This window comes from Melozone crissalis, unplaced genomic scaffold, assembly GCF_028551555.1.
Source record: "Melozone crissalis strain CALT ecotype California unplaced genomic scaffold, PUWL_Pcris_2 ptg000041l_1, whole genome shotgun sequence".
NCBI lineage: Eukaryota > Metazoa > Chordata > Aves > Passeriformes > Passerellidae > Melozone > Melozone crissalis.
Genome location: NW_026535819.1, coordinates 4,988,468 through 5,011,573, shown reverse-complemented (window position 1 = coordinate 5,011,573; position 23,106 = coordinate 4,988,468). Strand labels below are relative to the sequence as shown.

General features: G+C 61.2%; 2 protein-coding genes across 6 annotated transcripts in view; both read left to right on the top strand.

Moving 5' to 3' along the window:
• HMCN2 (hemicentin 2) overlaps positions 1-17,118 on the top strand; it is a 36,635-nt gene extending 19,517 nt beyond the window's left edge. Inside the window, exons 40-79 of the mRNA XM_054284116.1 lie at positions 301-414; positions 479-669; positions 859-955; positions 1,195-1,356; positions 1,740-1,853; positions 1,959-2,090; positions 2,559-2,696; positions 2,788-2,947; positions 3,237-3,361; positions 3,452-3,638; positions 3,780-3,877; positions 4,553-4,825; positions 4,924-5,114; positions 5,190-5,271; positions 5,496-5,632; positions 5,749-5,884; positions 6,081-6,228; positions 6,472-6,599; positions 6,683-6,839; positions 6,927-7,048; positions 7,663-7,827; positions 8,216-8,323; positions 8,400-8,534; positions 9,097-9,231; positions 9,873-10,060; positions 10,336-10,549; positions 10,704-10,838; positions 11,510-11,700; positions 11,786-11,867; positions 11,996-12,265; positions 12,933-13,082; positions 13,694-13,831; positions 13,941-14,062; positions 14,156-14,393; positions 14,513-14,575; positions 14,663-14,791; positions 14,891-15,211; positions 15,816-15,935; positions 16,154-16,280; positions 16,400-17,118. Of these exons, the coding sequence (XP_054140091.1) occupies positions 301-414; positions 479-669; positions 859-955; positions 1,195-1,356; positions 1,740-1,853; positions 1,959-2,090; positions 2,559-2,696; positions 2,788-2,947; positions 3,237-3,361; positions 3,452-3,638; positions 3,780-3,877; positions 4,553-4,825; positions 4,924-5,114; positions 5,190-5,271; positions 5,496-5,632; positions 5,749-5,884; positions 6,081-6,228; positions 6,472-6,599; positions 6,683-6,839; positions 6,927-7,048; positions 7,663-7,827; positions 8,216-8,323; positions 8,400-8,534; positions 9,097-9,231; positions 9,873-10,060; positions 10,336-10,549; positions 10,704-10,838; positions 11,510-11,700; positions 11,786-11,867; positions 11,996-12,265; positions 12,933-13,082; positions 13,694-13,831; positions 13,941-14,062; positions 14,156-14,393; positions 14,513-14,575; positions 14,663-14,791; positions 14,891-15,211; positions 15,816-15,935; positions 16,154-16,280; positions 16,400-16,742 (6,266 nt within the window). The 3' untranslated portion in view covers positions 16,743-17,118. The remainder of the gene's footprint in view (positions 1-300; positions 415-478; positions 670-858; positions 956-1,194; positions 1,357-1,739; positions 1,854-1,958; positions 2,091-2,558; positions 2,697-2,787; positions 2,948-3,236; positions 3,362-3,451; positions 3,639-3,779; positions 3,878-4,552; positions 4,826-4,923; positions 5,115-5,189; positions 5,272-5,495; positions 5,633-5,748; positions 5,885-6,080; positions 6,229-6,471; positions 6,600-6,682; positions 6,840-6,926; positions 7,049-7,662; positions 7,828-8,215; positions 8,324-8,399; positions 8,535-9,096; positions 9,232-9,872; positions 10,061-10,335; positions 10,550-10,703; positions 10,839-11,509; positions 11,701-11,785; positions 11,868-11,995; positions 12,266-12,932; positions 13,083-13,693; positions 13,832-13,940; positions 14,063-14,155; positions 14,394-14,512; positions 14,576-14,662; positions 14,792-14,890; positions 15,212-15,815; positions 15,936-16,153; positions 16,281-16,399) is intronic.
• Positions 17,119-18,058: 940 nt separating this feature from the next.
• Positions 18,059-23,106, top strand: part of ASS1 (argininosuccinate synthase 1) — a 28,072-nt gene continuing 23,024 nt past the window's right edge. Inside the window, exons 1-4 of one of the 5 annotated variants that reach the window (XM_054284149.1) lie at positions 18,059-18,221; positions 20,655-20,766; positions 21,198-21,266; positions 21,488-21,676. In XM_054284149.1, coding sequence (XP_054140124.1) covers positions 18,166-18,221; positions 20,655-20,766; positions 21,198-21,266; positions 21,488-21,676 — 426 coding nt within the window. In that variant the 5' untranslated portion in view covers positions 18,059-18,165. Of the gene's footprint in view, positions 18,222-19,839; positions 20,089-20,283; positions 20,394-20,654; positions 20,767-21,197; positions 21,267-21,487; positions 21,677-23,106 lie in introns of those variants that run through there. The other 4 variants (XM_054284145.1, XM_054284147.1, XM_054284148.1 and 1 more) reach the window with 4 other exon arrangements.

Below are 23,106 nucleotides of genomic sequence, written 5' to 3'. Positions count from 1 at the left end.
AAAAATCCTAAAATCTACATTTTCACCCTATGATCATTTTATTATTATACTATTCAAACCTCTGTGACTTTCAGGTCCTCATACAAAGCTGGTAACTTGCTCCAGGGGTCAGAATCAAACCCCCAGGTGTTCTGGGCAGTGTTCCAGGGTCTCTGAGCCCCCCGGTGGGGTCCTCAGCAGCTCTGGATACCTGGAGGGATGCGCTGAGTTCTGACACCGTGGGACCTCTGAGTCCCTGGGGCTGTGCAGGGCAGGGCTGGGGGACATCCCACAGACCCTGAGCCCTGTCCTGTGTCACAGGGGGCCGGGTGCTGCAGCTGCAGGCGGTGCAGGAGGAGCACAGGGGCAGGTACACCTGCGAGGCCGCCAACACTGCGGGCCGGGACCGCCTGCACTACGAGCTGGAGGTGCTCAGTGAGTACAGGGATGGGGACACCGGGCTGAGCCACCTGGCAGCCCCATAACCTCCTGCTTCCAGCTGCCCCGGCCATCCATGGTGGCACAGAGGACCTGGAGGAGGAGGAGGTGACGGCCACTGTCAATGGCACTGTCCAGTTTGAGTGTGAGGCTACTGGGCACCCAGAGCCCACGGTGTCCTGGCTCTGGAATGATGTCCCCATAGAGGCTGGCCCACGGCACCAGCTCCTGGAGGGAGGCACTGTCCTGCAGGTTGGTGTTCCCCTAAGCAGGTAGCTATGTTGGGGAGAGACCAGGAGACACTGGATGGAGGGGATGGGCCATTCTTTCCTCCTAAAGGTGGCGGCTCTGGTCTCACCAAGGTTCCCATGGGAGCCCCAGCATCCCTCCAGCTAGTGGTGCTCTGGGGCAGCCTTCAGTGGTTCCTGTCCCCCTCTGCAGGTGGCAATGCTGGAGGTGGGTGACTCTGGCAGTTACACGTGCATGGCTGAGAACCCGGCTGGCTCAGCCGAGAGGCACTTTGCCCTCTCTGTGCAGGGTAAGGCATCTCCCCTTCCCTGGGTCACTGATTTACCGCCCTCCTCCTCCTCCTCTTTCTCCACCAACTGGAGTTCCCTGTGGCTCTGGAGCTGCGTGGCTGCCTCTGTCCCTTGTGCTGGTCATGCTTGCCCTGTGTGAGGAGGTTGAGCAGGCCAAAGGCTCGGTGTGTGTTTCCTCCTGGGGTGGCATTGACCTCTATGATGATGTCTCCCCTTTGGCACTGTTTTTTGGGCACAGAATCTCCCTGGAGTGTGGCTGCAGACCCCGAGAAGGTCGATGGCGTTGTCAATGGCAGCGTCTCCCTGGTGTGTGACATCCAGCCCCACCCGGCTGCAGCGATCACCTGGTACAAGGACGGCCACGTCCTGCGGCTCGGAGAGGAGGGGACTGTCACCCCAGGTGTGTTGGGATCAGCCAGCACCATTGCCTGTGCCTCAGCTCTTGATAACGAGCTCTAGGTCCCCTAATCCCCCTTTTTTGGATGCTACCTGTGAGTGTCCAGCTCAGCCTTTGTGTTGTGTGACACACTAATGACACACTAGTGACACAGGGCTGAGCGATCCCCTCTGGAGAGCACCAAGGGCTGCATCCTGCAGAGCTCCACGCTGCTGCTTCCTGGCAGCTCAGTGCCCCTTCCTGTGGGCCACAGCAAGGCTTGGGGCCTCAAAGATGGGAATTCCATGGCCAGACTCCTTTTGCATGGAGCTTGGCCGGGTGCTGGGGGATCAGTCCCCTGGTTCTGCTCCAGGCTCTCCTGACTCCCTGCTCTCTGCCTCTTCCAGACTCTCGGGTGCTGCAGCTCCCTCACCTGCAGCTCTCCAGCTCAGGCACCTACACGTGCATGGCACTGAGCGTGGCCAGCCAGGACCAGAAAAGCTTCATCCTCACCATCCACGGTGAGTGGTGAGGGCTCAGCCAGGAGCTGTCCCTGAGCCCACCCTGAGGAGCCAACAGTGAGCCCTGCTCTGTCTCACACCCCTGTCCCTGCTCATCCTCCTCAGACCCCCTTGGTACCCAGGACCCACAGCAGGAGACGCTGGAGGCTGACATGGGGACATCCCTGGTGCTGAGCTGCCACATCAGCGGTGTGGCCGTGCCCTCTGTCACCTGGCTGAAGGATGGGCACCCGCTGGGTGTGTGTGCAGGGCATTGCTGTGCCAGCCTGCCACCCCCAGCCTCCCTGCTGCTCCCCTCCATGCAGCCCTGCCTCAGTTTCCCAACTTCTAACCCCGCTGCAAGAGACCTTCAGGCTGCACAGGGAGGGGACAGAGCATGGAGGGTCCGGCCTGTTCCCTGCAAGCTTTTCAGAGATCTCAGGTTCATTCCTGAGGCTCGAAGCAATGGGATGTGGGCATGATGGAGGGATATGCAGGGGGTGAGCTCTCTGGGTACCAGCCATTGGGGTGCTTGCTGGGACAGGGGTTTGTCCCCAAACTAGTGGCTCTTTTCTCCGGTAAAGTTCCAGCAGTGAGCTCTGCAGAAACCCTGCTTGGCTTTAACATTGTCCCCAAACCTGAGTCTGGGGGGGGAAGGGGAAGGCTTGACATTGATCCTGGGGAGGGCTGAGTGGGGGAGCACTGCTCAACCCTGTCTCTTTGCAGAGATGAGCCCAGAGCAGGGTTTGGTGTCCGGGGGGGCCCAGCTCCTGCTCAGCCCCCTGCAGCCCTTCCACCAGGGCCGGTACACCTGCCTGGCACAGGGGGCTGAGACACACAAGGACTTCGTGGTGCTGGTGCGAGGTAGGGCTTCCCCGAGGCTGCCTGCTCCCTGTGGAGCTCGGAGCTGAGCCTTCCTCCCCTGCCCTCCTCAGCCTCCCTTTCTCTCGTGCAGCACCCCCCCGGATCAGCAGCGCGGGGGACCCCAGTGAGCACAGCGTGCTGGAGGGCAGCGGGGTGAGGCTGGAGTGCCGGGCACAGGGGCAGCCCACCCCCCACATCTCCTGGCTGAAGGACGGGCGGCCCCTGGGGCTGCAGCCCCCCTCACACGCCCGGTGAGTCTGGGGGGACATTCCAGGGGCTCAGTGGTCCCATGTCCAAAATTGCTGGGCAAGGCACGGTGAGCTGTGCTGCTTTCTGTGGGATGTGCTCATCCCGACTCCTTGCTGGGAGAATGTCATCCTGGGGTAAACCTGGCAGTCTGGGATGGCCACTGTCACCCTGGCAGAGTCCCAGGTGATGCCCTGAGCTTGCAGTGTGCCCAGAGTCCTCATCCTTGGCACAACAGAGCACCTGTGCCCCACGGGATGGGCACAGGGTCACTGTCGCGCCCTCCCCACGCAGGGTGACCCCGGATGGCAGCGCCCTGCTCCTGGAGGGGCTCCGAGCCGCTGACTCCGGGGCTTACACGTGCCTGGCCCGGAACAGCCTGGGCGAGGACACGCGGCTGCACACGCTGAACGTGCTGGGTGAGCAGGGCTGGGAGCTGCAGGGAGCACCGGGGCCAGCCCGCCCCGACAGCCCCAGCAGCCCCCGTGTCCCCCGTGTCCCCTCTCCAGTCCCTCCCGCCATCGAGAGAGGCGCCGGTGAGGAGCCCGAGGTGGCCCGCGCTGTCCTGTCGGCCGCGGTGACGCTGCCGTGCTGGGCACGGGGGTCCCCTCCGCTGCATGTGAGCTGGCTGAAGGACGGGCTGCCCCTCCGCCTGTCCCCTCGTGTCACCCTGCTCTCGGCTGGGCACCTCCTCCGGTGAGAAGGGACCCTGCAGCCATGGTCAGGCTCTGGGGCTGGTGCTCGGGCACTGCTGCACCCTCAGGTGCCACCCTGGGGAGCAGGGGCTCACCCGGAGCTGATGTCCCCTCCCCATCCCCGTGTCCCATCCCGCGTTAGGATCTCCCAGGCTCAACTCTCCGATGCTGGACTCTACACCTGCGTTGTCTCCAGCCGGGCGGGGGTGGCCGATCGCAGCTTCGTCCTGCAGATCCAGGGTACGGGGCGGGGGCTGGGAGGGCACGGCACGGGCACCTGGGCACTGCTTGTGTTGGCACAGCACACTCTGTGCACTGCACCCATCCCCGAGCAGTCCTGAGCCATTCCTCCGCTGCTGGGGTGGGAACAAAGCAGGACCAGCCTGGGAGCAGCCCCAGAGCATCCTGCAGGAGGGCTGAGCCACCTCTGGCTGCTCCCAAGATGTGTCCCAGGACACATGTTCACCCCGTGTTCACAGGGGTCCGAGGATGAGGGAAGGGATGAGGATCTGACTCCATGTTTCAGAAGGCTTGATTTATTATTTAATGATATATATTATATTAAAAGTATACTGAAAGAATAGAAGAAAGGATTTCATCAGAAGACTAGCTAAGAACAGAAAAAGAAAGAATGAATAACAAAGACTTGTGGCTCGCACAGAGAGTCCGAGCCAGCTGACTGTGATTGGCCATTAATTAGAAACAACCACATGAGACCAATCACAGATGCACCTGTTGCATTCCACAGCAGCAGATAACCATTGTTTACATTTTGTTCTTGAGGCCTCTCAGCTTCTCAGGAGGAAAAACCCTAAGGGAAGGATTTTCCATGAAAGATGTCTGTGACACGCAGGACAGCAGGGAGTGGCCAAACCCACCCCCAGTGCCCGGGGTTTCTCTGCCTTTTCCCCCCAGTGCCCCCTGTCCTGGAGAGCCCCGAGAGCAGCGAGGAGCAGATGGTGGCCCAGGGCTCCGATGTCACCTTCACCTGCAAAGCCACCGGGTCCCCAGCGCCATCAGTGACCTGGCTGAAGAACGGGGAGCCCCTGGGGCAGCAGAGGGCCCAGGTGCCCGGGGGCCCACAGCTGAGCCTGGTGGCTGTGGCTCCAGCTGATGCAGGCATTTACTCCTGCCTGGTGGTGAATGAAGTGGGGGAGGTCAGCAAAGCCTTCCACCTCGTGGTGATGGGTGCGTGCCATCCCTCTGGGATTTGGGAAGGGCAGCTTAGCCATTTTTTTGAGAGCAGTAAGGGGATGAGCCCTCCTGCTTTGCTGTGTGCCTTGCAGAGCCACCCCGTGTCGAGGCTGGGTCCCATCCCACTGAGATGTCCATCGCTGTGGGCACCCCTCTAGGGCTCAGGTGTGTGGTGACAGGTGTCCCCATGCCCACTGTCACCTGGGAGAGGGATGGACAGCTGCTGGCAGGGCCCTTGCTCGTGACAGGGAATGAGAGCACCCTCCACATTGACAGCACTGAGGTAGGAGTTCCACTTTTTTATCCCTGCCTGGGTTTTCTTTTTGTGCCTCAATTTTTCCCTCTCCTGGCTGTGCAGGTGGCTGATGCTGGCTTGTACACCTGCCTGGCCACCAGCCCTGCAGGGGAGGACAGCAGGAGCTTCCATGTCAGCATCCAAGGTAGTGTGATCCTTCAGAGCAGCGAGGAGCAGGGGGGGCTGCAGGATGCTCCATCCCCTGGGGGACCAGAGAGCAGAACCTCTTTTTTTGGGATTGGTGTGGGCTCCAAAAGAGGGATCTGGAGCCCAGTGCTGGTCCTGCAGACTGGGGGCCTGTGCATGACTGATGGGGACAGGGATGGGGGTGCCCAGCCCCCCCTGACCCCCCTGGGCCGTGTCCCACAGCACCCCCCAGCACTGCCAGCACCGGGGACATCCCCATCATCACGGCTGTGCCAGGGGGGCAGCTCCTCCTGGAGTGCCCAGAGGGTGCTGAGCCCCACCCCAGCATCGAGTGGCACCGGGAGGGCTCCGTGCTGCAGGTACCTGTGAGGGGACAGGGACAGTCACAGTCAGTGCCTGGCTACCGTCACCAGCAGCACGGGGCTGTGCTGGGGGTGATGCTGGGTCCCTGCTGATGGGCTCACCGTGGTTTTAGGAGGATGCCCGCAGGCAGCTCTTGGCCCAGGGGCGTTTCCTGCAGGTCCTGGAGGTGACAGCTGCAGATGGTGGCGAGTACAGCTGCAGGGCCACCCCTGGGGACAGAGACCTGCGTGGCCGGGTGAGGGTTCATGGTGAGTGCTGCCTTTCCCTGCCTTTCCCTGCCCCGAGTTAAATCCAGGATGTGGGATGTTATAGGGTTGTCTTATTCTTGGGTGAAGGGCTGGCAGGGCTGGACACCCCCCAGCCCCCAGGGCTGCTCTGTGCTGGCTCCCTCCCTCCCCCAGCCTTGTCCCACTCTCTCGGTGCTGTCTCTGGGTGCTGCCACAGTGGCCCCCGAGATCCAGGAGGGTCCCCAGGAGGTGAAGGTGCTGCTGAATACCTCGGCCGTGCTGCCCTGCCGGGCACAGGGGTGGCCCGTGCCCCGGGTGACGTGGCGCAAGGACGGCCAGCTGCTGCCCCTGCCCGCGAGTGACAGGTATGAGCCTCTGTGGGTTGGTGGCACCAAGAGATGGCTCTCAGATCGTGCCACCCTCCACAGCAATAGGTGATTAGCGTGCCAGTCACCCTGTGAATTGCTGTGCTCTGTCCTCACACCAGCTTAGGGCAAGAGCTGCATGTGGCTACAATGGCACTTGTCACCTTCCCAACTTCTGCTCCCTGTGTGATGCAGCCTGGCCATGCAGAGCCCTCACAAGGTTCACCTGCTCTCCCTCCTCAGATTGCAGCTCCTGCCTGGTGGCTCCCTGCAAATTGACCCTGTCCAGGCCCAGGATTTGGGCCATTACCTCTGCATGGCATCCAGCCCTGCTGGCTCTGACCGCCGAGGCCTGGACCTGCACGTGCTGGGTAAGCGGGAGAGGCAGATGGATCCCCCTGGCCTCCCCCTTCCGCAACCCAGCGCTGCTCATGGCTGCCATGCCCTCCCACAGTCCCTCCTGCCATCACACCTGGGCCCTCCAACCTCACCCTGCTGGCTCAGCAGCCAGCCACGCTGGGCTGTGACGCCTGGGGGTCCCCTGAGCCCCACGTCAGGTGGGAGAAGGATGGCCATCCCCTGAGCCTGCACCTCCCACCCGGCGCCTACAGGTACCTGTTCCCCTCTAGGGTGGGGTTTGCCCCTCCTGCTGCTCCCTGGGGCACAGGGTGATGCTGATGTGTGCTCTGCCCGCACAGTTTGCAGTCCTTGGGGTCGCTGCTCATCTCCAGCCCCACTCCCCGGGACGAGGGCAGGTTTGAGTGCATCGCCACCAACGCTGCTGGGGAGGCTCGAAAGGCTTTCCTCGTGTCTGTGCATGGTGAGCTCCTGGGGCTGGGGGTCTTGCTGAGAGTGGCTTTCCCAGGGTCTGTCACCACCTTGGCTGTGACCTGGGTGTGTTCCAGCCCCACACTGGGTGGATGCCCACCCAAGAGCTGGGCTTGGGGGTGGACAGGAGGGAAAGAGAAATACTCATGTCCATAAGAACAGAGACAGAATCCTCTTCAACATTTGCCATGCAACCCTGCCCACCTCCTGTGACCGTGTTCACAGGGGTCTCAGGATGAGGGAAGACATGAGGATCTGACTCCATGTTTCAGAAGGCTTGATTTCTTATTTTATGATATATCATATATTAAAACTATACTAAAAGAATAGAAGAAAGGATTTCATCAGAAGGCTAGCTAAGAACAGAAAAAGAAAGAATGATGACAAAAGTTTGTCTCGGACAGAGAGTCTGAGCTAGCTGACTGTGATTGGCCATTAATTAGAAACAACTCTATGAGACCAATCACAGATGCACCTGTTGCATTCCACAGCCGCAGATAATCGTTGTTTATATTTTGTTCTTGAGGCTTATCAGGAGAAAAAATCTTAAGGAAAGGATTTTCCATAAAAGATGTCTGTGACAACCTCCCTCCCTCCATTCTGCAGTGCCCCCCAGCATCGCTGATGACCTCACGGATGTCGTTGTCACCCGGCTGTCCCCTGCTGTCCTCACCTGCTACGCCTCGGGTGTGCCCCCTCCCACGGTGTCCTGGAGCAAGGGGGGAGCTCAGCTGGGCACCAGAGGAGGAGGGTACCGCGTCCTGCCCCGAGGTACAGTGTCACCCTGTTTATTTAAGATTTTCTAAGCCTTCTGATGTGGACATTCTTGTAGTGAACTTTCCCACCCATTTTCTGTAAATAACTCATTGTTTTGCATTCCTTTATGAAGGAAGAGAAAGTTGATAGACTGTTAGTTTGTCCAGTGTCATTGGAGAGGTGGCACTGTCACCCTCCAATCCGCTGTCTCTCTTAGAAAACTATAAATGTTAGAGTCAGAAAAGAAACTTCCCTTTTATTCTTCACCTTGAGAACAGCAGTGTGCACTTGTGCTGTTTCACCTTCTATAGCGACAGTACAGCATGGGGCAGCACAGCCTGGGGGGGACAGGGGTCCCTGCCAGCCCTGCTGCCACCTCCCCTCTCCTGCTGCTGTTTTGCAGGAGCCCTGGAGATCCGGCAGGCGCTGCCTGCACACTCCGGCCGCTACACCTGCACGGCCCGGAGCGCCGCGGGCACGGCCCGCAAGCACCTCTGGCTCACGGTGCACGGTAAACACAGCCCCGGGCTGCTGCTGCTGCGGGTCCTGAGCCCTCTGCCCGGGGTGGCACTTCCCTGCCTCCACAGAGCCCCCTGCCTTGAAGCCCCTGCCCGGCATGGTGATGGTGATGGTCAATGCCAGCGTGGTGCTGTCCTGCGAGGCCACAGGCATCCCCCGGCCGGAGGTCACCTGGCAAAAGGATGGTGTTGGCATCGCTGGAGGTGAGCAGGAGTGGGCTGGGGGCTGGCAAAGCCCACACCACCTGCCAGCCTTTACCTAGGGGGAGATTGAGGTGCCAGGGGTTTGTCACTGTGCGTAAGTCCTGCTGGCTGCTGTCCATTTGGTGGAAGTGCCAGGTGCCCCATGTCCCCTTGTGTGGCTGGTGGCATTTCGCTGCCAGGCACGCTGGAGAAGCAAATAAAAGCTTGGGGCTCTGCCAGGACCTTGAGGCTGATACAGAGCAGGGTTTGGGGGTGTCATGCCCTTCTGCCCCATAGAGTGCCCTCCATCATTGCTGTCCCTGCCCTTCTGCCCCATCCAGTGGCCCCCACCATTGCTGCCGGCCCCCTGGTGCTGGCAGAACTCGCATCACCTGCCAGCCTTTACCTAGGGGGAGATTGAGGTGCCAGGGGTTTATCACTGTGCATGGGTCCTGCTGGCTGCTGTCCTTGGTGGGTGTGGCGGCCGCAGGAGCCACCTTTGTGGGGAAAGCAGTCCCTGCCCATCATCCATGTGTGCCCTGGCTCAGCTGTGCTGCCCCATCCTGTCCCTCATTTCTGCCAGGCTCTGGGCTGAAGGTGCTTCCCAGGGGGCAGCTCCGGCTCCTCCGAGCAGCCCCGGAGGACGCCGGCACCTACCTGTGCATGGCCCGCAACCCCTCGGGCACCGCTGCGGGGCGGACCCGGCTCATTGTGCAAGGTACAGCGGCCATCAGAGCCCCGCTGCTCCCCGCTCTGCTCAGCCCCTCCCCAGCACCCCACAGCAAAACGGGGCTGCCGAGCTGTGAGCAAGTCCCTGCCCTTCTGCCCCACCCAGTGCCCCCCATCATTGCTGTCCCTGCCCTTCTGCCCCATCCAGTGCCCTCATCATTGCTGTCCCCACTTTTCTGCCCCATTCAGTGCCCCTCACGATTGCTGTCCCTGCTTTTCTGTGCCACTCAGTGCCCCTCGCCATTGCTGCCCCATCCAGTGCCCCCACCATTGCTGTCCCTGCTTTTCTGTCCCACCCAGTGCCCCCACAATTACTGTCTCTGCCTTTTTGTCCTATCCAGCGCCCCCCATCATTGCTGTCCCTGCCATTCTGCCCCATCCAGTGCCCTCCACCATTGCTGTCCCCACTTTTCTGTCCCATCCAGTGTTCCCCATCACTGCTGTCCCTGTCCTTCTGCCCATCCAGTGCCCCCACCATTTCTGTCCCTGCCCTTCTGCCCATCCAGTGCCCCCCACCATTTCTGTCCCTGCCCTTCTATCCCATCCAGTGCCCCCACCATTGCTGTCCCTGCCCTTCTGTCCCATCCAGTGCCCCCATCATTGCTCTCCCCGCTTTTCTGTCCCACACAGTGCCCCCCACCATCGCTGCGGGCCCGCTGGAGCTGGAGGTGCTGCAGGGGCTGGAGGTGCTGCTGCCCTGCGCCGCCCGCGGTGTCCCCGAGCCCCGCGTGTCCTGGAGCCGGGAGGGAGCGCTGCTGCTGCGGGGCGGGAGGGCCACGGTCCTGCCCTCCGGGGAGCTGCTGCTGCGGGATGTCCAGGTGAGCACCGACCCCCAGGGCCGCTGAGAGGTTGGAGTGATGAGGAACAAGCGGCTTCTGCTGCTGAAGAGCTTTTGGTTGATTGTGGACGCATCTGGTAGAGGGAGAGCCTTGTGCAGTCCTGTGTTGCAAACTGAGGGTTGGAGCAGTGTGAGGTTGTTAATGTGGGCTGGGAAAAGTGGTTCTGTCCAAACTGTGACTTTTTAGGTGCACAAGAACCAACAGAGCTGTAGCTCAGCCCAGACTCAAGGTGATTCCCTCTCATCCTCACACAGGAAGGAGATGCTGGCAGCTACTCCTGCACCGCGGTGAACTCCGCTGGGAGGGCCGTCCGCCGGCTCTCCCTGTCCATCCACACCCTGCCCACCTTCACCCAGCTGCCCACAGACATCACCCTGAGCCGGGGCCAGAGGCTGGAGCTGCTGTGTGCCGCCGCGGGCAGCCCCCAGCCCCGCGTCTCCTGGATGGCCAACGGGCAGCTCCTCACTGGTACCTGGGCAGGGGACGCTGAACCTGGGGGAGATGCCATCCCGGTGCCACCCTGGCCCCACCTTTCAGTGTCCCCGGGATGCCAGCATGCCTGGCCATGAAGGGTTTAGCCAGCTGATGGCCAATGCCCCTTTTTGGGGTTTGCACCCCGCAGATATCGCCTCGGGGCACGGCGGGCGGAGCATCCTGCGGCGGGAGGCGGCCGAGCCCACGGACAGCGGCACCTACGTGTGCCACGCCGAGAACAGCGCCGGGGCCGTCAGGGCCACTGTCCTCGTCTCTGTCACAGGTAGGTGCTGGCAGGGAAACCGGGGAGCCCGGCTCTCGGGTTGCTGTTGATAATTGCTGCCCTGATGTCTCTGTTTCGGCCCGTGCAACTGAAGAACGAGTCTGGACTCTTCACTTTTCGATCTTGAGGTTGTTTATTAATTCTTATCTATAAAATTTTCTTTCTGCCCAGCCGAGATCTGCTCAGCAGGGCAGCCACAGGCACTGTGACCGCCCCCAAGTTGGTGTTGTCCTTTTATACTACAAACTAAGTATAACATATTTACTCTTAATTCCCAATACCTATCACCTGTGTTAGACAGTGCACTTTACTCTAAACCAATCCCGAAGTGCCAACATCACTGCAGAAAATGGAGAACAAGAAGAAGAAAGGCTGGACATGCCCAAGTTCCTCCATCTTGTCCCCAAAACCCCCATACAAAAAATCCCAAATCTACATTTTCACCCTGTGATAATCTTATTATCACACCATTCAAACCTCTGTGACTTTCAGGTCCTCATACAAAGCTGGTAACTTGCTCCAGGGGTCAGAATCAAATCCCCAGGTGTTCTGGGCTGCATGTCAGGGTCTCTGAGCACCCTGGCAGGGTCCTTGGCAACTCTGGGCTCCCGGAGGGATGCACTGAGTTCCGATGCCCGGCCAGCCCCTCTCCTCTGCCATCCCTTTCCCAGAGGCACCCGTCATACAGGGGGACGCCAGCTCGTACCAGGTGGAGCGCTCCGGAGGTGATGTCCTCCTGCACTGCCACGCCCAGGGTCACCCCGAGCCCCTCATCCGCTGGAGCAAGGACGGGGTGCCCGTGGTGGCCCATGGACGCCTGCACCAGCTGCAGAATGGATCTCTGTCCATCCGTGCTGTGAGGGTGAGCGGGGCTCAGGGGGTGCTGGCACATTTCAGGGTGCTTTCCTGGCAAAGCAAACGCTGTGCTGATGCTGTTGGTCCTGTAGAGCGCCGATGTGGGGCAGTACCGGTGTGTGGCGGAGAATGACGCGGGCACAGCAGCAAAAGTTGTCACCCTCGTTCTGCAGAGTGAGTGCTGGCCCCTTCTACACCCTTATTTTAAGGGATTGCATTTAACTATGTCGCCTCTCAGCCCCTCCACCTCCCCCTGCCCTGTGGGGAGTGCTGCATCACTACCTGCACCCTTTCCCTGCCAGGTGCCCCGGTGGTGACAGTGACACCAGCAGAGCTGCGGGTCCCTGCCGGGCAGCAGGTGCTGCTGCACTGTGCCGTGTCAGGCGAGCCCACCCCCTCCGTGGAGTGGCAGCGGGACGGGGAGCCCCTGCCCGAGGGTCCCCAGGCTCGTGTCCTGCCCAATGCCACCCTGCTGCTGCCCTCTGTCACCCACCGTGACGCCGGCAGCTACTCCTGCCTGGCCCGCAATGCCCTGGGCTCTGCTGCCGCCCACGCCTCGCTGGATGTGCGAGGTGGGTGCCTGTCCTGCCCCTGCAGGGCTGTTCCTGCAGGCTGAGACCTCCACCCTGACATTGCCTTGCTGGTTCTACCCCCGAGATTCAAACTCTGCCTTGTCCTCTCCTCTCCTGCGCTGCCCAGCTGGAGCCCAAGCAGGGCCTGTCCCGAGCAGCCTCTCCCTCACTTGCCTCTCCTCAGCCTTCCTGCCTTTGCTGTGATTGAATTCCCCTCTCCCAGGGGCTCTGCTGAGCGCACAGACACATCCTGTCCTGCTGCCCCTCGGGAGCAGAGAGTCAGGCTGGAGGAAGTGCCCGGTCTGCCCTTGTGTGGCTGGTGGCATTTCGTTGCCAGGCACGCTGGAGAAGCAAATAAAAGCCTGGGGCTCTGCCAGGGCCTTGAGGCTGATACAGAGCAGGGTTTGGGGGTGTCAGTGCCTGTCGGTGTGACGAGGCACAGGGCCACACTCACAACATCCCTTGTCAACGTGGCACTGTGCCTGGAGCCACGGGGTCCCTGGGGGCTGCTGCAGCCAGGCAGGGACACTGCCTGCCTTGCTCTGGCTGCTTTCACCTCCAGAAAATGAGATTTTTTTTGACATGCAAATTAGTGAGAGGGGAGCCAGGCAAGGGAGTGCAGTCCCAGCGCTGCTGCCTGACCTGACCCTGATCCCCTTTGGCCCAGGGGAGCTGCACCAGGTGCGGGGCAGCCTGGTTGGTGTCATCAATGGCCACGAGCTCGGTGTGTCCAGCCTTGATGCCAGCGTGTTGGGGGACTCTGAATCCAGCACCAGCACCCTCCAGAGCAGTATTGGGAGCATCCCACCTGCCATAGGTGGGTGGACATTTCTACCCTCACCCTTGTAAGAGTTTTGACCTCTGTCAGATGTAAATCTTGGGGGAAATGTTTTTATTTCCTTTTTTTTTCCCCAAAATCAAACTTTTTTTCCCCCAAACCTTCCACTGTGAGCAAGGAGGGATGGGACTGTGACCATGTTCACAGGGGTCTTAGGATGAGGGAAGAGATGAGGATCTGACTCCATGTTTCAGAAGGCTGGTTTATTATTTTATGATACATATTATATTAAAACCTTACTAAAAGAATAGAACAAAGGATTTTATCAGAAGGCCAGCTAAGAATAGAAAAAGAAAGAATGATAACAAAGGCTTGTGGCTCAGACAGAAGTCCGAGCCTGCTGACTGTGATTGGCCATTAATTAGAAACAACTCTATGAGACCAATCACAGATGCACCTGTTCCATTCCACAGCAGCAGATAATCATTGTTTACATTTTGTTCTTGAGGCTTATCAGGCTTCTCAGGAGAAAAAATCCTAAGGAAAGGATTTTTCATTAAAGATGTCTGTGACACGGGACATCCTGGGTGCCCCAGGAGGGTGCTGGCTCCATGGTGACACCCTTTCTACCCTTTCTTCCCCATCCCCAGGGCCGCTGATGCGGGTGCTGGTGACCATCATCACTCCCATTTACTGGTCCTTGGCCCAGCCCCGCGGGGCAGCCCAGAACGGGCTCCTGCTCACTCGGGGCACCTTCCAGCACGAGTCCCTGCTGCACTTTGCCACAGGTGAGGGGTCCCAGACAGCTCAGCCTCCACCTCCCCCATGCACCGTGCTGATCCAGAGCGCAGCTGTGTGTGGGGTGCTGTGGGTGCTGATCGCTGTCCCCCCTGGCAGGGGAGCTCCTGCGTGTCACCCACCGGGCCCGGGGCGCGGGCGGCGCTGGCGCTCTGCGGCTGGACAGCGTCATCAGCGGCTCCGTGCCCGAGGGCTTGGGCGATGCCGTGCTGCTGCTGCAGGTGCTGCCCCTGCCCTTTATCCCCATGGAACTACGGCTGCCGTGCCGGGAGCACTGGGGTGCATGGCCCGACCCTTTCCCTGCCTCTCCCCAGGATTTCAGCGAGCGCTACGTGCGGACGGGCGCGGGGCAGCTCTCGGGGGGCTCGGTGCAGAGCTTCCTGCGGGATGGGCGCCTCCTCCGTGCCCACTGCAACCACACCATCGTGTTCGAGCCCCCCGTGGGCCCACAGCCCCCCCGGGTGCAGCAGCTGCGGGCCAGAGCCATCAGAGCCTCCTATGACCCAGCCAAGCAGGAGCTGCGCTTCCAGCTCCGTGCCTGGCTCGATGCAGGTGAACAGGGGAGTGCCAAGTGTGGGGATGGAGATCTGTGGTCATTCTGGGTGTCTGGGAGGGTGCAAAGGCCATGTCCCTGCAGTGGCATGTCACATTCTCTCTGCTCTATTTCACAGGGGCTGACAGAGACCAGTGCCCACTGGGCTTCACCCCGGACCCCGGGCAGCTGTACTGCATGGGTATGGATGCTTTCTGAGGGGGCACAAGGATGGCAAGGGGACCTAGTGGCACTTCCCTGTCCCCCTAACGGTGTTCTCTGTCCCCAGATGTTGATGAATGCACCGAGGGATCCCATGCCTGCCGCTACAACCAGGTCTGCCAGAACATTGCTGGCTCCTACAGCTGCTCCTGCCCCGCTGGCTACCGCACGCTGGGCACGGGCTGGCCATGCCTGGGTACGAGCTGGGTTCTCAGGGCCCATGGTCACCCCAACTGCCCTGTTCCAGCCTCATGCCTCCATCCAGCCGCAGCTCCCCACTTCTTTCCTCCCCCAGATATCAACGAGTGCCTGAATTTCCCCCCTCCGTGCGCCTTCGAGTGCCGCAACCTGCGGGGCTCCTACGAGTGCCTGTGCCCCGCTGGCCAGGCCGTGCTGCCGGGCGGGCGCTGCGGCACCGCGGGGATGGAGGGAGGGGACACGGCCAGCAGCGAGCCCTGGGACACTCCCCAGGGCCGGCAGGGCCCGAGCAGCCGCCCGCGGGGACGGTCCCGGTACAGCCAGCTGGCCCTGCGCCGTGTGGCCAAGGATGCTGCGAGGGGAGCCCGGGGCCCGCCCTGCCCCACGGGCTACGTCAGGAGGAATGGCACCTGCACTGGTGAGCGTGCTTGGGGAAGGGTGTTGAAGGGAGTTCAGAGATTACTTTGTCCCCAAAAGGTGCCTGGTGTCCTCCTTGCTGCCCTGTCCATCGCTTTGTGCCCTGTGGTTTTTGCTGGGCTGGGAAGGGGAGGTGAGAGCCAGGCTGTGTGACCGTGCTCACAGGGGTCTGAGGGTGAGGGAAGAGATGAGGATCTGACTCCATGTTTCAGAAGGCTGATTTATTATTTTATGATATATATTATATTAAAACTATACTAAAAGAATAGAAGAAGGGATTTCATCAGAAGGCTAGCTAAGAATAGAATAGGACAGAATGATAACAAAGGCTTGTGGCTCGGGCTCTCTGTCCAAGCCAGCTGACTGTGATTGGCCATTATTTACAAACATCTAACATGGGCCAATCAAAGATCCACCTGTTGCATTCCACAGCAGCAGATAATCAATGTTTACATTTTATTCCTGAGGCCTCTCAGCTTCTCAGGAGGAAAAAATCCCCAGGAAAGGATTTTTCATGAAAGATGTCTGCAACAAGGCTGGCCCAGGGCAGTGGCACCAGAGGGGACTGACCCTCCCCTCTTGCCTTCACCCCTCTCCTCCCACAGATCTCGACGAGTGTCAGACACCGCACCAGTGCCAGCACGAGTGCAGGAACAGCCCGGGCAGCTACAGCTGCCTCTGCCCCTCTGGCTACCGGCTGCTGTCCAATGGGAAAACCTGCCACGGTCAGTGCAGGGGTGCCAGGGGGGTGCCCCGTCCCCATGGTGCCCTGGGTGTCACCTCTTTGGGGCTGCAAGTCTTTCTCCTTTCTCAGGAAGGTTGTTCCCAGATCCCCATTGTCAGTGCTCATGTCTCCCTGCCTCAGTGTCCAGGCAGATGTGGGGGGGCTGGGGATTGAACCCCCATCTCAGCCACCCCAGAGCTGTCCCCTGTGTCCCTGCAGATGTGGATGAGTGCACAGAGGGCACGATCCAGTGTGGCCCGAGCCAGATGTGCTTCAACACGCGCGGAGGTGCCCTCTGCACGGACGTGCCGTGCCCGGCTGGGTACCGGCGGGGCTCCAGCCCGGGGTGAGTCCTGCTGTGGGGCTGGGAGTGCCCATCCCGCTCTGCCCATCCCACCACTCCCCCGAGTGTCCTGCCCATTCTCCAACACCCCCCACATCCCACACTGCCCATCTCTCCCGCAGGCTGTGCGTGGGGCGCTGCCCCCCGTTCTGCGGCCCGGCGGGTCCCCCCACGCTGCAGTACCAGCTGCTGCCCCTGCCCCTGGGCATCGCTGCCCGCCGGGACGTGCTGCGCCTCACCCCGGCCTCCTCCCTGCGCCACCGGCCCGTGTTCCGGCTGCTGGAGCCGGAGCCCCACAGCCCCTTCGCCCTGCGCAGCGAGCGGGGCCGGGGCATCGTCTCCACCGCGCGGCCGCTGCGGGAGCCCGGCCAACACCGGCTGCAGGTGCAGGCGCTGCTCCCGGACGGGCAGCGAGCGCCCAGCACCTTCCTCCTCCTCATCTCCGTCTCGCCCTACCCTTACTGACACAGCCCAGGGGCAGGAGGGGGTCATTTCTCCTCCTGTCCCTCCCCACCCCATCGGTGGGGCAAGCGGTTCAGGGAATGCTGAGCTTGTACCTCTTGTGTCCCTCCCAGACAGCCCTGCCCCTCTCAGCTGTGTTCCTTTCACCCAGGGCCGGGCCCTGACTCAGCAGGAGAGTCAGGATCCCATGGGGGATAAGATGTCCCACCAATCTTCTGCAATCAGGTCCCAAATCCCAGAGCAAACACAGCTTTGGGTGTGTTTGGATGGCCTTGGCCACTGTCAGTCCCCAAATGTGGGGGTGGGAGGATGAACTGGGTGGCAGTGGCCAGCAAGGGTCCCACCAGGGAGCAGGGAAGGATTCCCTGAGCTGAGGAGGGTGTGGGACACCCCAGCATTAACCATTATTAAACTGAAATAGTCTTTTTGTTTGTTTGTTTGTTTAATCCATTTGGTCTCTGTGCACTCTTATTGATTTATAGAGGTGTTTTGTGGCTAAATATTAGCTGTGCCTGAAGAAAGCAGCTTCCTTCAGTGTGTGGGAGAATTCCCAAGGCTTGGACACCTCCCTGCCTGGCCTTGGCCCATAAAGGGGAGGATGTCTGGATGTAGCAATGCCAGAAGGCCAATGTCCAGCCCTGAAGGTCTAATCCTGCCCTGGTGTCAAACCCCTCAAGCAGCAAGAGCAGGACGTGGCCTCTCTGCGCATGGTGAACATGGAGGCAGTTCCCAAAACACCATTTCAGTCCCAGCCGATGGTGTGGGGTGTGGGATGTGGGCTGCTGGCCCCAGGAGATGTGAGCCCACAGCCACCAGGGCTGGGCCATGGGGGCTGATGGTGGCTGTGCACCTTCCGTGGTCAGACCCTGTCCCTGGAGCTGCCTCTTGCTGCACCTGTCTGAGATTCCCCTAAAAACCTCTGTCCTTTGGGGTGGAGCTTTCCTGTCCTCCAAAGCCAGGCCTGCTGTGGCTCTGGGGTGCTCTGTGTGAGTGGGGAAAGGTGAGTTTGGCCCCATGGACAGCCCTCTGCCCTGTCCCCTCCTGCCTACCCTGGCCCTTGCATTTCCTCTTGATGGAGGCTCAGATAAACCCAACCTTCCCCTCCTTGCTGTCTGGGGAGGAAAGCCAGGTGCTGCCATCTCTCCTCTGTCCCCATTTTCTCTCTCCTCAGGGGCAGGAGGCTCCATGGGTGCTCTGTGGAGGTTGCTGAGAAGCTCAGGAGAAGTGGGAGAGCTGTGGCAGCAGCCAGGGCAGCCCTGCAGGGGCTGGGGCTGGGCACTGGTTCCATCTCAGGGTCAGCTTCTCCCCCGGTTCTGCGGGGCAGGAGGAGCTCCGGGCCTCTCCCGGGACGGTGCCCAAGAAGGGGCTGTCCTGCGGCGGCTCCGCCCGCCCGAGCCCGGTACAAAGGAGCAGCGGGAGGGGGAGGATGCTCCAGGCACCGGCCCAGAGCACCGAGGGCAGCCGGACGCCGGGAGTGAGTGAGTGAGTGTGGGCACGGCACGGGGGGAGAGGGGAAAGGGGGGCTTTGCCCTGGGGGATGTCCCCTCATGCTGTCTGTCTCCTCATCCTGTCTGTCCCCTTATCCTGTCTGTCCCATTTCCACCCACCCACGGGTGTTCCCCAGCCCTGGGTGTGGAGCAGGGCAGGGGGCTGCCAGCCCCTTCCCAGCACGGTGCAGACTGCAGTCAAACCCTTCCCAGCTCAGTTCGGGATAAGTGGGGAGTTTCCAAGTGAGTCCCATTTCATTGAGGGTCCCCTTGGCCATCTCAGGGAGCGAACTGAGACCTCAGCTGGTATCTCCTCGTGCCCTCTCTGCTCTGGGGATTTTGGGGGGCAGAATGGGACCTCCACGAAGTAGAGAAGCCCAACAGCACTGAGCACATGCCTCTCCTGCTGGAAAAGCTGTCCCTGTCCCTCCTGCCTGCCTTTGCCCCTATTCTTGCCCCTCCTGCCTGCTCCATCCCAGCCCACAGGCAGCAACCCGGCTGGCAAAGACGGCTCCTCTCTTCACCAAAGTTTCAGCCTTTTTATTCCCCCCCGCCTCTTTCTGTTTATTCCTTGGTTTTAAAACCGAAAGCGCCGTGTTCCTTTGGCGCAGGGCAGCCCCAGCCTCTCCAGCAAAATAAATCCCTGCCCCAGCTCACACGGAAATCGCTACGGAATAACAACAAGGGCTGAGAAAGTCCCGCCGCCTTCCCCTTCGCCGAGCTTTGTTTGCTCTGATTTATTGCCACCAAAACTTCGGGGCTCTCCCTTCCTGGGCAGGCAGATTTGGCACCAGCCGTGTTTCCCGAGCTGGGAGCGCTGCTGCTCCCACCCCGTCTCTGGGATGCAGGATGCGTCTCCGGGACAAAGTGCCCCCCGGCCCCTCGGGCATTGCGACATCGGGACGGGTCTGAGCAGGCAAAACTTGGAGGAATTTCCCTTCCCTATCGCCTTGCTGGGCCACTGGTAGAGCGAGTGTGCCCGCTCTCGGAGCTGCTTACTCAGGCTGGCAACGACAGCAGCGATGCTGGTGGCCACAGCGGGGATGGGTTTGGCACTAAAGGAGGGAAGTTGTCTCCAAAGGAGCCGCAGGAGCAGCGTCAGGGCTGGGCTGGGCCGTTTTGGGTGCGATTGCCTTCCTGTAAATGCCCCGTGAGGAAGGGGCGGCTGGAGCTCGCTGGGCAGGGACCCAGCTTGGCACAGGGAAATGCTGCTTGCACAAGCCCGGGCACCGGGCGCTGCCTGCGTGGCACGGCCCGACGAGCACGGGCAGGCTCGGGGAAGGGTCCGGGGCTGCCAGAGCTCTGTTCCTCAGCGAGAACCCGGCAGGAACAGCAGCTTAGAGCTGCCTGTGGCTGGCTTCCAGCCTCACCCCGCGGGATGCTGGCTCTGCAGCACACCTTGGTATAACCCCATCCATCCTGGGAGAGATGCTGGGTGGGCACGGCCCGGAGCGGCAGGCACGGCCCGGAGCGGCGGGCAAGGCCCAGGGCAGCGGGCACGGCCTGGAGCGGCGGGCAAGGCCCGGAGCGGCGGGCAAGGCCCAGAGCGGCTGCAGGAGCAGGATTGTGCTGACTTGGCAGCAGCAGCAGCGCTGTGAAAGTGGCTCAGGACAGGGCTTGGCCGGCTCCACGTCCGCCTGCCCTGGCCAAGGGTCAGCTGGCATCGCCTCCTCGTGGGGCCCCGGGATTCACAGCCTGGGGACATTCCTGTCCCCGGGGACTGCTGGGACAGTCCAGAGCCCCTTCCTGCCCGGGAGCCCCAACCCTCCTGAGATCCAGGCTGCTGCGCCCTTCACCTCTCCTGTTGTTGGCTGAAGTCCTCGGTATCCTTGGCTGGAGGGTGAAAGGTGCTGAATCCCCACGTAGGTGTTTGGTGCTGGCAGAAACCACTGTAGCACAATTAGAATAAATGCTCTGTAAGCATTAATTAAACGTGGGGCTGGGCTGGGCTCTAGATGCTGCCAAACCCCTCAGCCCTGCAGTCCTGATGGGCACAGGGGGCTGAGCCTGTGGCAGCTCTGCAGATGGGCAGGACGTGCTGGGGGGTGCCAGAGCAGGGCACTGAGCTGTGCCTCTGCCACGGTGCCTGAGCCCTTCCTCCCCAGCACTGCAGGGCACGTGCAGAGCGTGGGGCAGGCTGTGCTGGGGCTGCCAGCATGGAGAAAAGGTAAGAGCCATACCACCCTCCTGGCCGCCCTGGGCTCCTCCGTTGTCCAGCCACCTCAGGGTGCACAGGTTGGTGCACAGGCAGGGTGTCCTCCCTGGCTGAGAGCCACAACCTGGCCGTGATCACAGTGCTGTGGCTTTTCCCCTTGCCCCCAGCCCTGCCCTGGCTCCCTGCTTCAGCTGATCCTTCCTGATGCTGTGGCTGGTGGCTGCAGTAAGGGCAGGAGGGGCTCCATGACCCCCTTTTCCTTTGCTTTGGCAGCACCATGGCTCAGCCCAAGGGCACGGTGGTCCTGGCCTACAGCGGGGGGCTCGACACCTCCTGCATCCTGGTGTGGCTGAAGGAGCAGGGCTACGATGTGATCGCCTACCTGGTGAGCTCTGCGCTGTCCCTGGGGGTGCAGGGGGTGCTGGGCCATTGGTCTGGGGGGGCCGTGGGGGTCCTGCTGTGTGTGTGTGCTGTGGATGTGACCCTGCTCACACTGGTTAACCATGGCCCAACTCACTGCTGCTCTGCTGAGCTGCCAGCCCTGGGTGGCACAGCCTGTCCCTGCCAGCTAATGACCCTGTGCTAATGAAGGCAGGGAAGGAGGGCAGAGCCAAGGGGCTTGGCAGAGCAGGGCATGGCCCTGAGATATCCACCTCAGGGGGTGGAACTCCCCTCCTGCCCATCCTGGGTGTCCTCAAGTGCAGCCACCACGGACTCTGTCATACCACACTCAATGCCCTGTGCCAAACTGGACTTGCTCTGGGTTTTGTGGCCTTGTTTCACACTGAGTCTTTTTTTCTTTTCACTCCTTTCCAGGCCAACATTGGGCAGAAGGAAGATTTTGAGGCAGCACGAAAGAAAGCACTGGCACTGGGGGCCAAGAAGGTAACACAGTGTCCCTGCCCTTGCTGCCCACCATGGGGGTCTCACATACCCCAGAGAGGGGATTGTGCCCATGAGAAATCCTTCTCCAGAGGATTTGCCCCAAAGCCTTATAGTGCCATTTAGGAAAAGAGAAGCAAAGAGATTTTTGCTGCACAGTTCCTAAAACTGCGGAGTGGATTTCCCCTGCAGCAGCCCTTCCATCAGGGTCCCTCTGCTGGCAGGTTTACATCGAGGACGTCAGCAGGGAGTTCGTGGAGAGCTTCATCTGGCCGGCAGTGCAGGCCAACGCGCTCTACGAGGATCGGTACCTGCTGGGCACGGCCCTGGCACGGCCCTGCATTGCCCGGGGGCTGGTGGGCATCGCCCAGCAGGAGCGAGCTGCCTACATCGCCCACGGGGCCACGGGCAAGGTGAGCAGGGGGCACGGGCACCGAGCAGGGAGGGCTCAATGTGCTGGACTGGGGGAGCTGCTCGGTCTGCAGGGCGAGCTGGGGGTGCCAGGAGGGGTGCATGGGGTGTTTTAGGGGATCTGTGCAAAACTCAGCCGTGTTTCAACACTTCCTCCTCGCTTCTGGGATTTCTGTGCCCAATTTCGGTTCCGTCTCGCTGTTGGGAAGGTTGGAGTCACAGCTGAGTGTCTGGCAAGGATTTCAAAATGCTGGGGCTGCCCGGGCCAGGAGCCAGCTGAGACTCCTGGCCAGCACAACCTGACGTGGTTAGGGGTGTCCTGGAATTGCTGCGACTGTCCCAGAGTCTGTCCCCATTCCTGTCCCCAGTTCTAGCTCTCCCGGCCCCTGTCTCCATTCCTGTCCATGTCTCGGTAGTGCCAGTCCCTGTCCCGGTTGTTCCTGTCGCTATCCCCGTTGTACCAGTCCCTATCCCCGTCCCTAATCCCGATTGATGGGGTCCCTATCCCCGTTTTTGTCCCTATCCCGGCTGTGCCAGTCCCTATCCCGCTTGTCTCTGTCCCTGTTCCTATCCCGTTTGTGCCGGTCCCTATCCCAGTTGTCCCCGTCCCCGCGGTCCCCGCCGGCCGCAGGGAGGACGCTTTGCCGCTAGAGGCAGCCAGAGACCGTGGATAGGGGATGCTCGGGGCCAGCCCGTTCCTGGGGAGGGGGAATCCCCCTCGGGGGCCGCGGTGGGGCCGTGGGACCTGCGGGACGTGGCCGTGGGTCACTCCCGGGACACCTGGGACAGGCGAGGGTGAACCCAGGACCTGCCGGGTGCCTCCTTCTCCTCCTCCCACAGCCCCTGCCTTGGGCTAAGGCCAGGTCCTCAGGGTCCCCAGGGGGATCGCACTGGGTTTGGGGGTCCCCATGGTGGGGAGCCTGCTAGATAGGGGATGTTAAATGCAGCCAGGAGATTGCCGAGGGGCTTGCCAGCACTCAGGAGATGGGGTGGGGGCTACATACCCGGAATTACTCTCCCCTGCTGCAATCGGGTCCCTGCACCCCTTTCTGTCCATCCTATCTATCCCCACCAAGCTTTTCTTGAAAAGGTGCCCTGGATTAACACACCTCCAGCACCACGGTGTCCCCTCGGCTCCAGGTGCCACCAGCCCTCCCTGCTGGCAGGGTGTCATGGTTTGGCCTGAGACACTTCCAGCACCCCAAAAAGCTCACTCCCTCTCAAGCCACGGCACAGGGGCACCCCGGTGGCTGCACTCCCTCAGCCATTAAGCCGCGGGCAGGGGCAGGGACGGACGGACGGACGGACGGACTGCCGGTAACTCGAGCCGGCTGCGGAGCCTCAGATGGGACCATCTGGGGTGTGGGTCCCGCTGCTGCCGAGCAGATGGAGAGTGCCGGGCCCGGGAGGGAGCTGAGTGCTCTGCTGGATG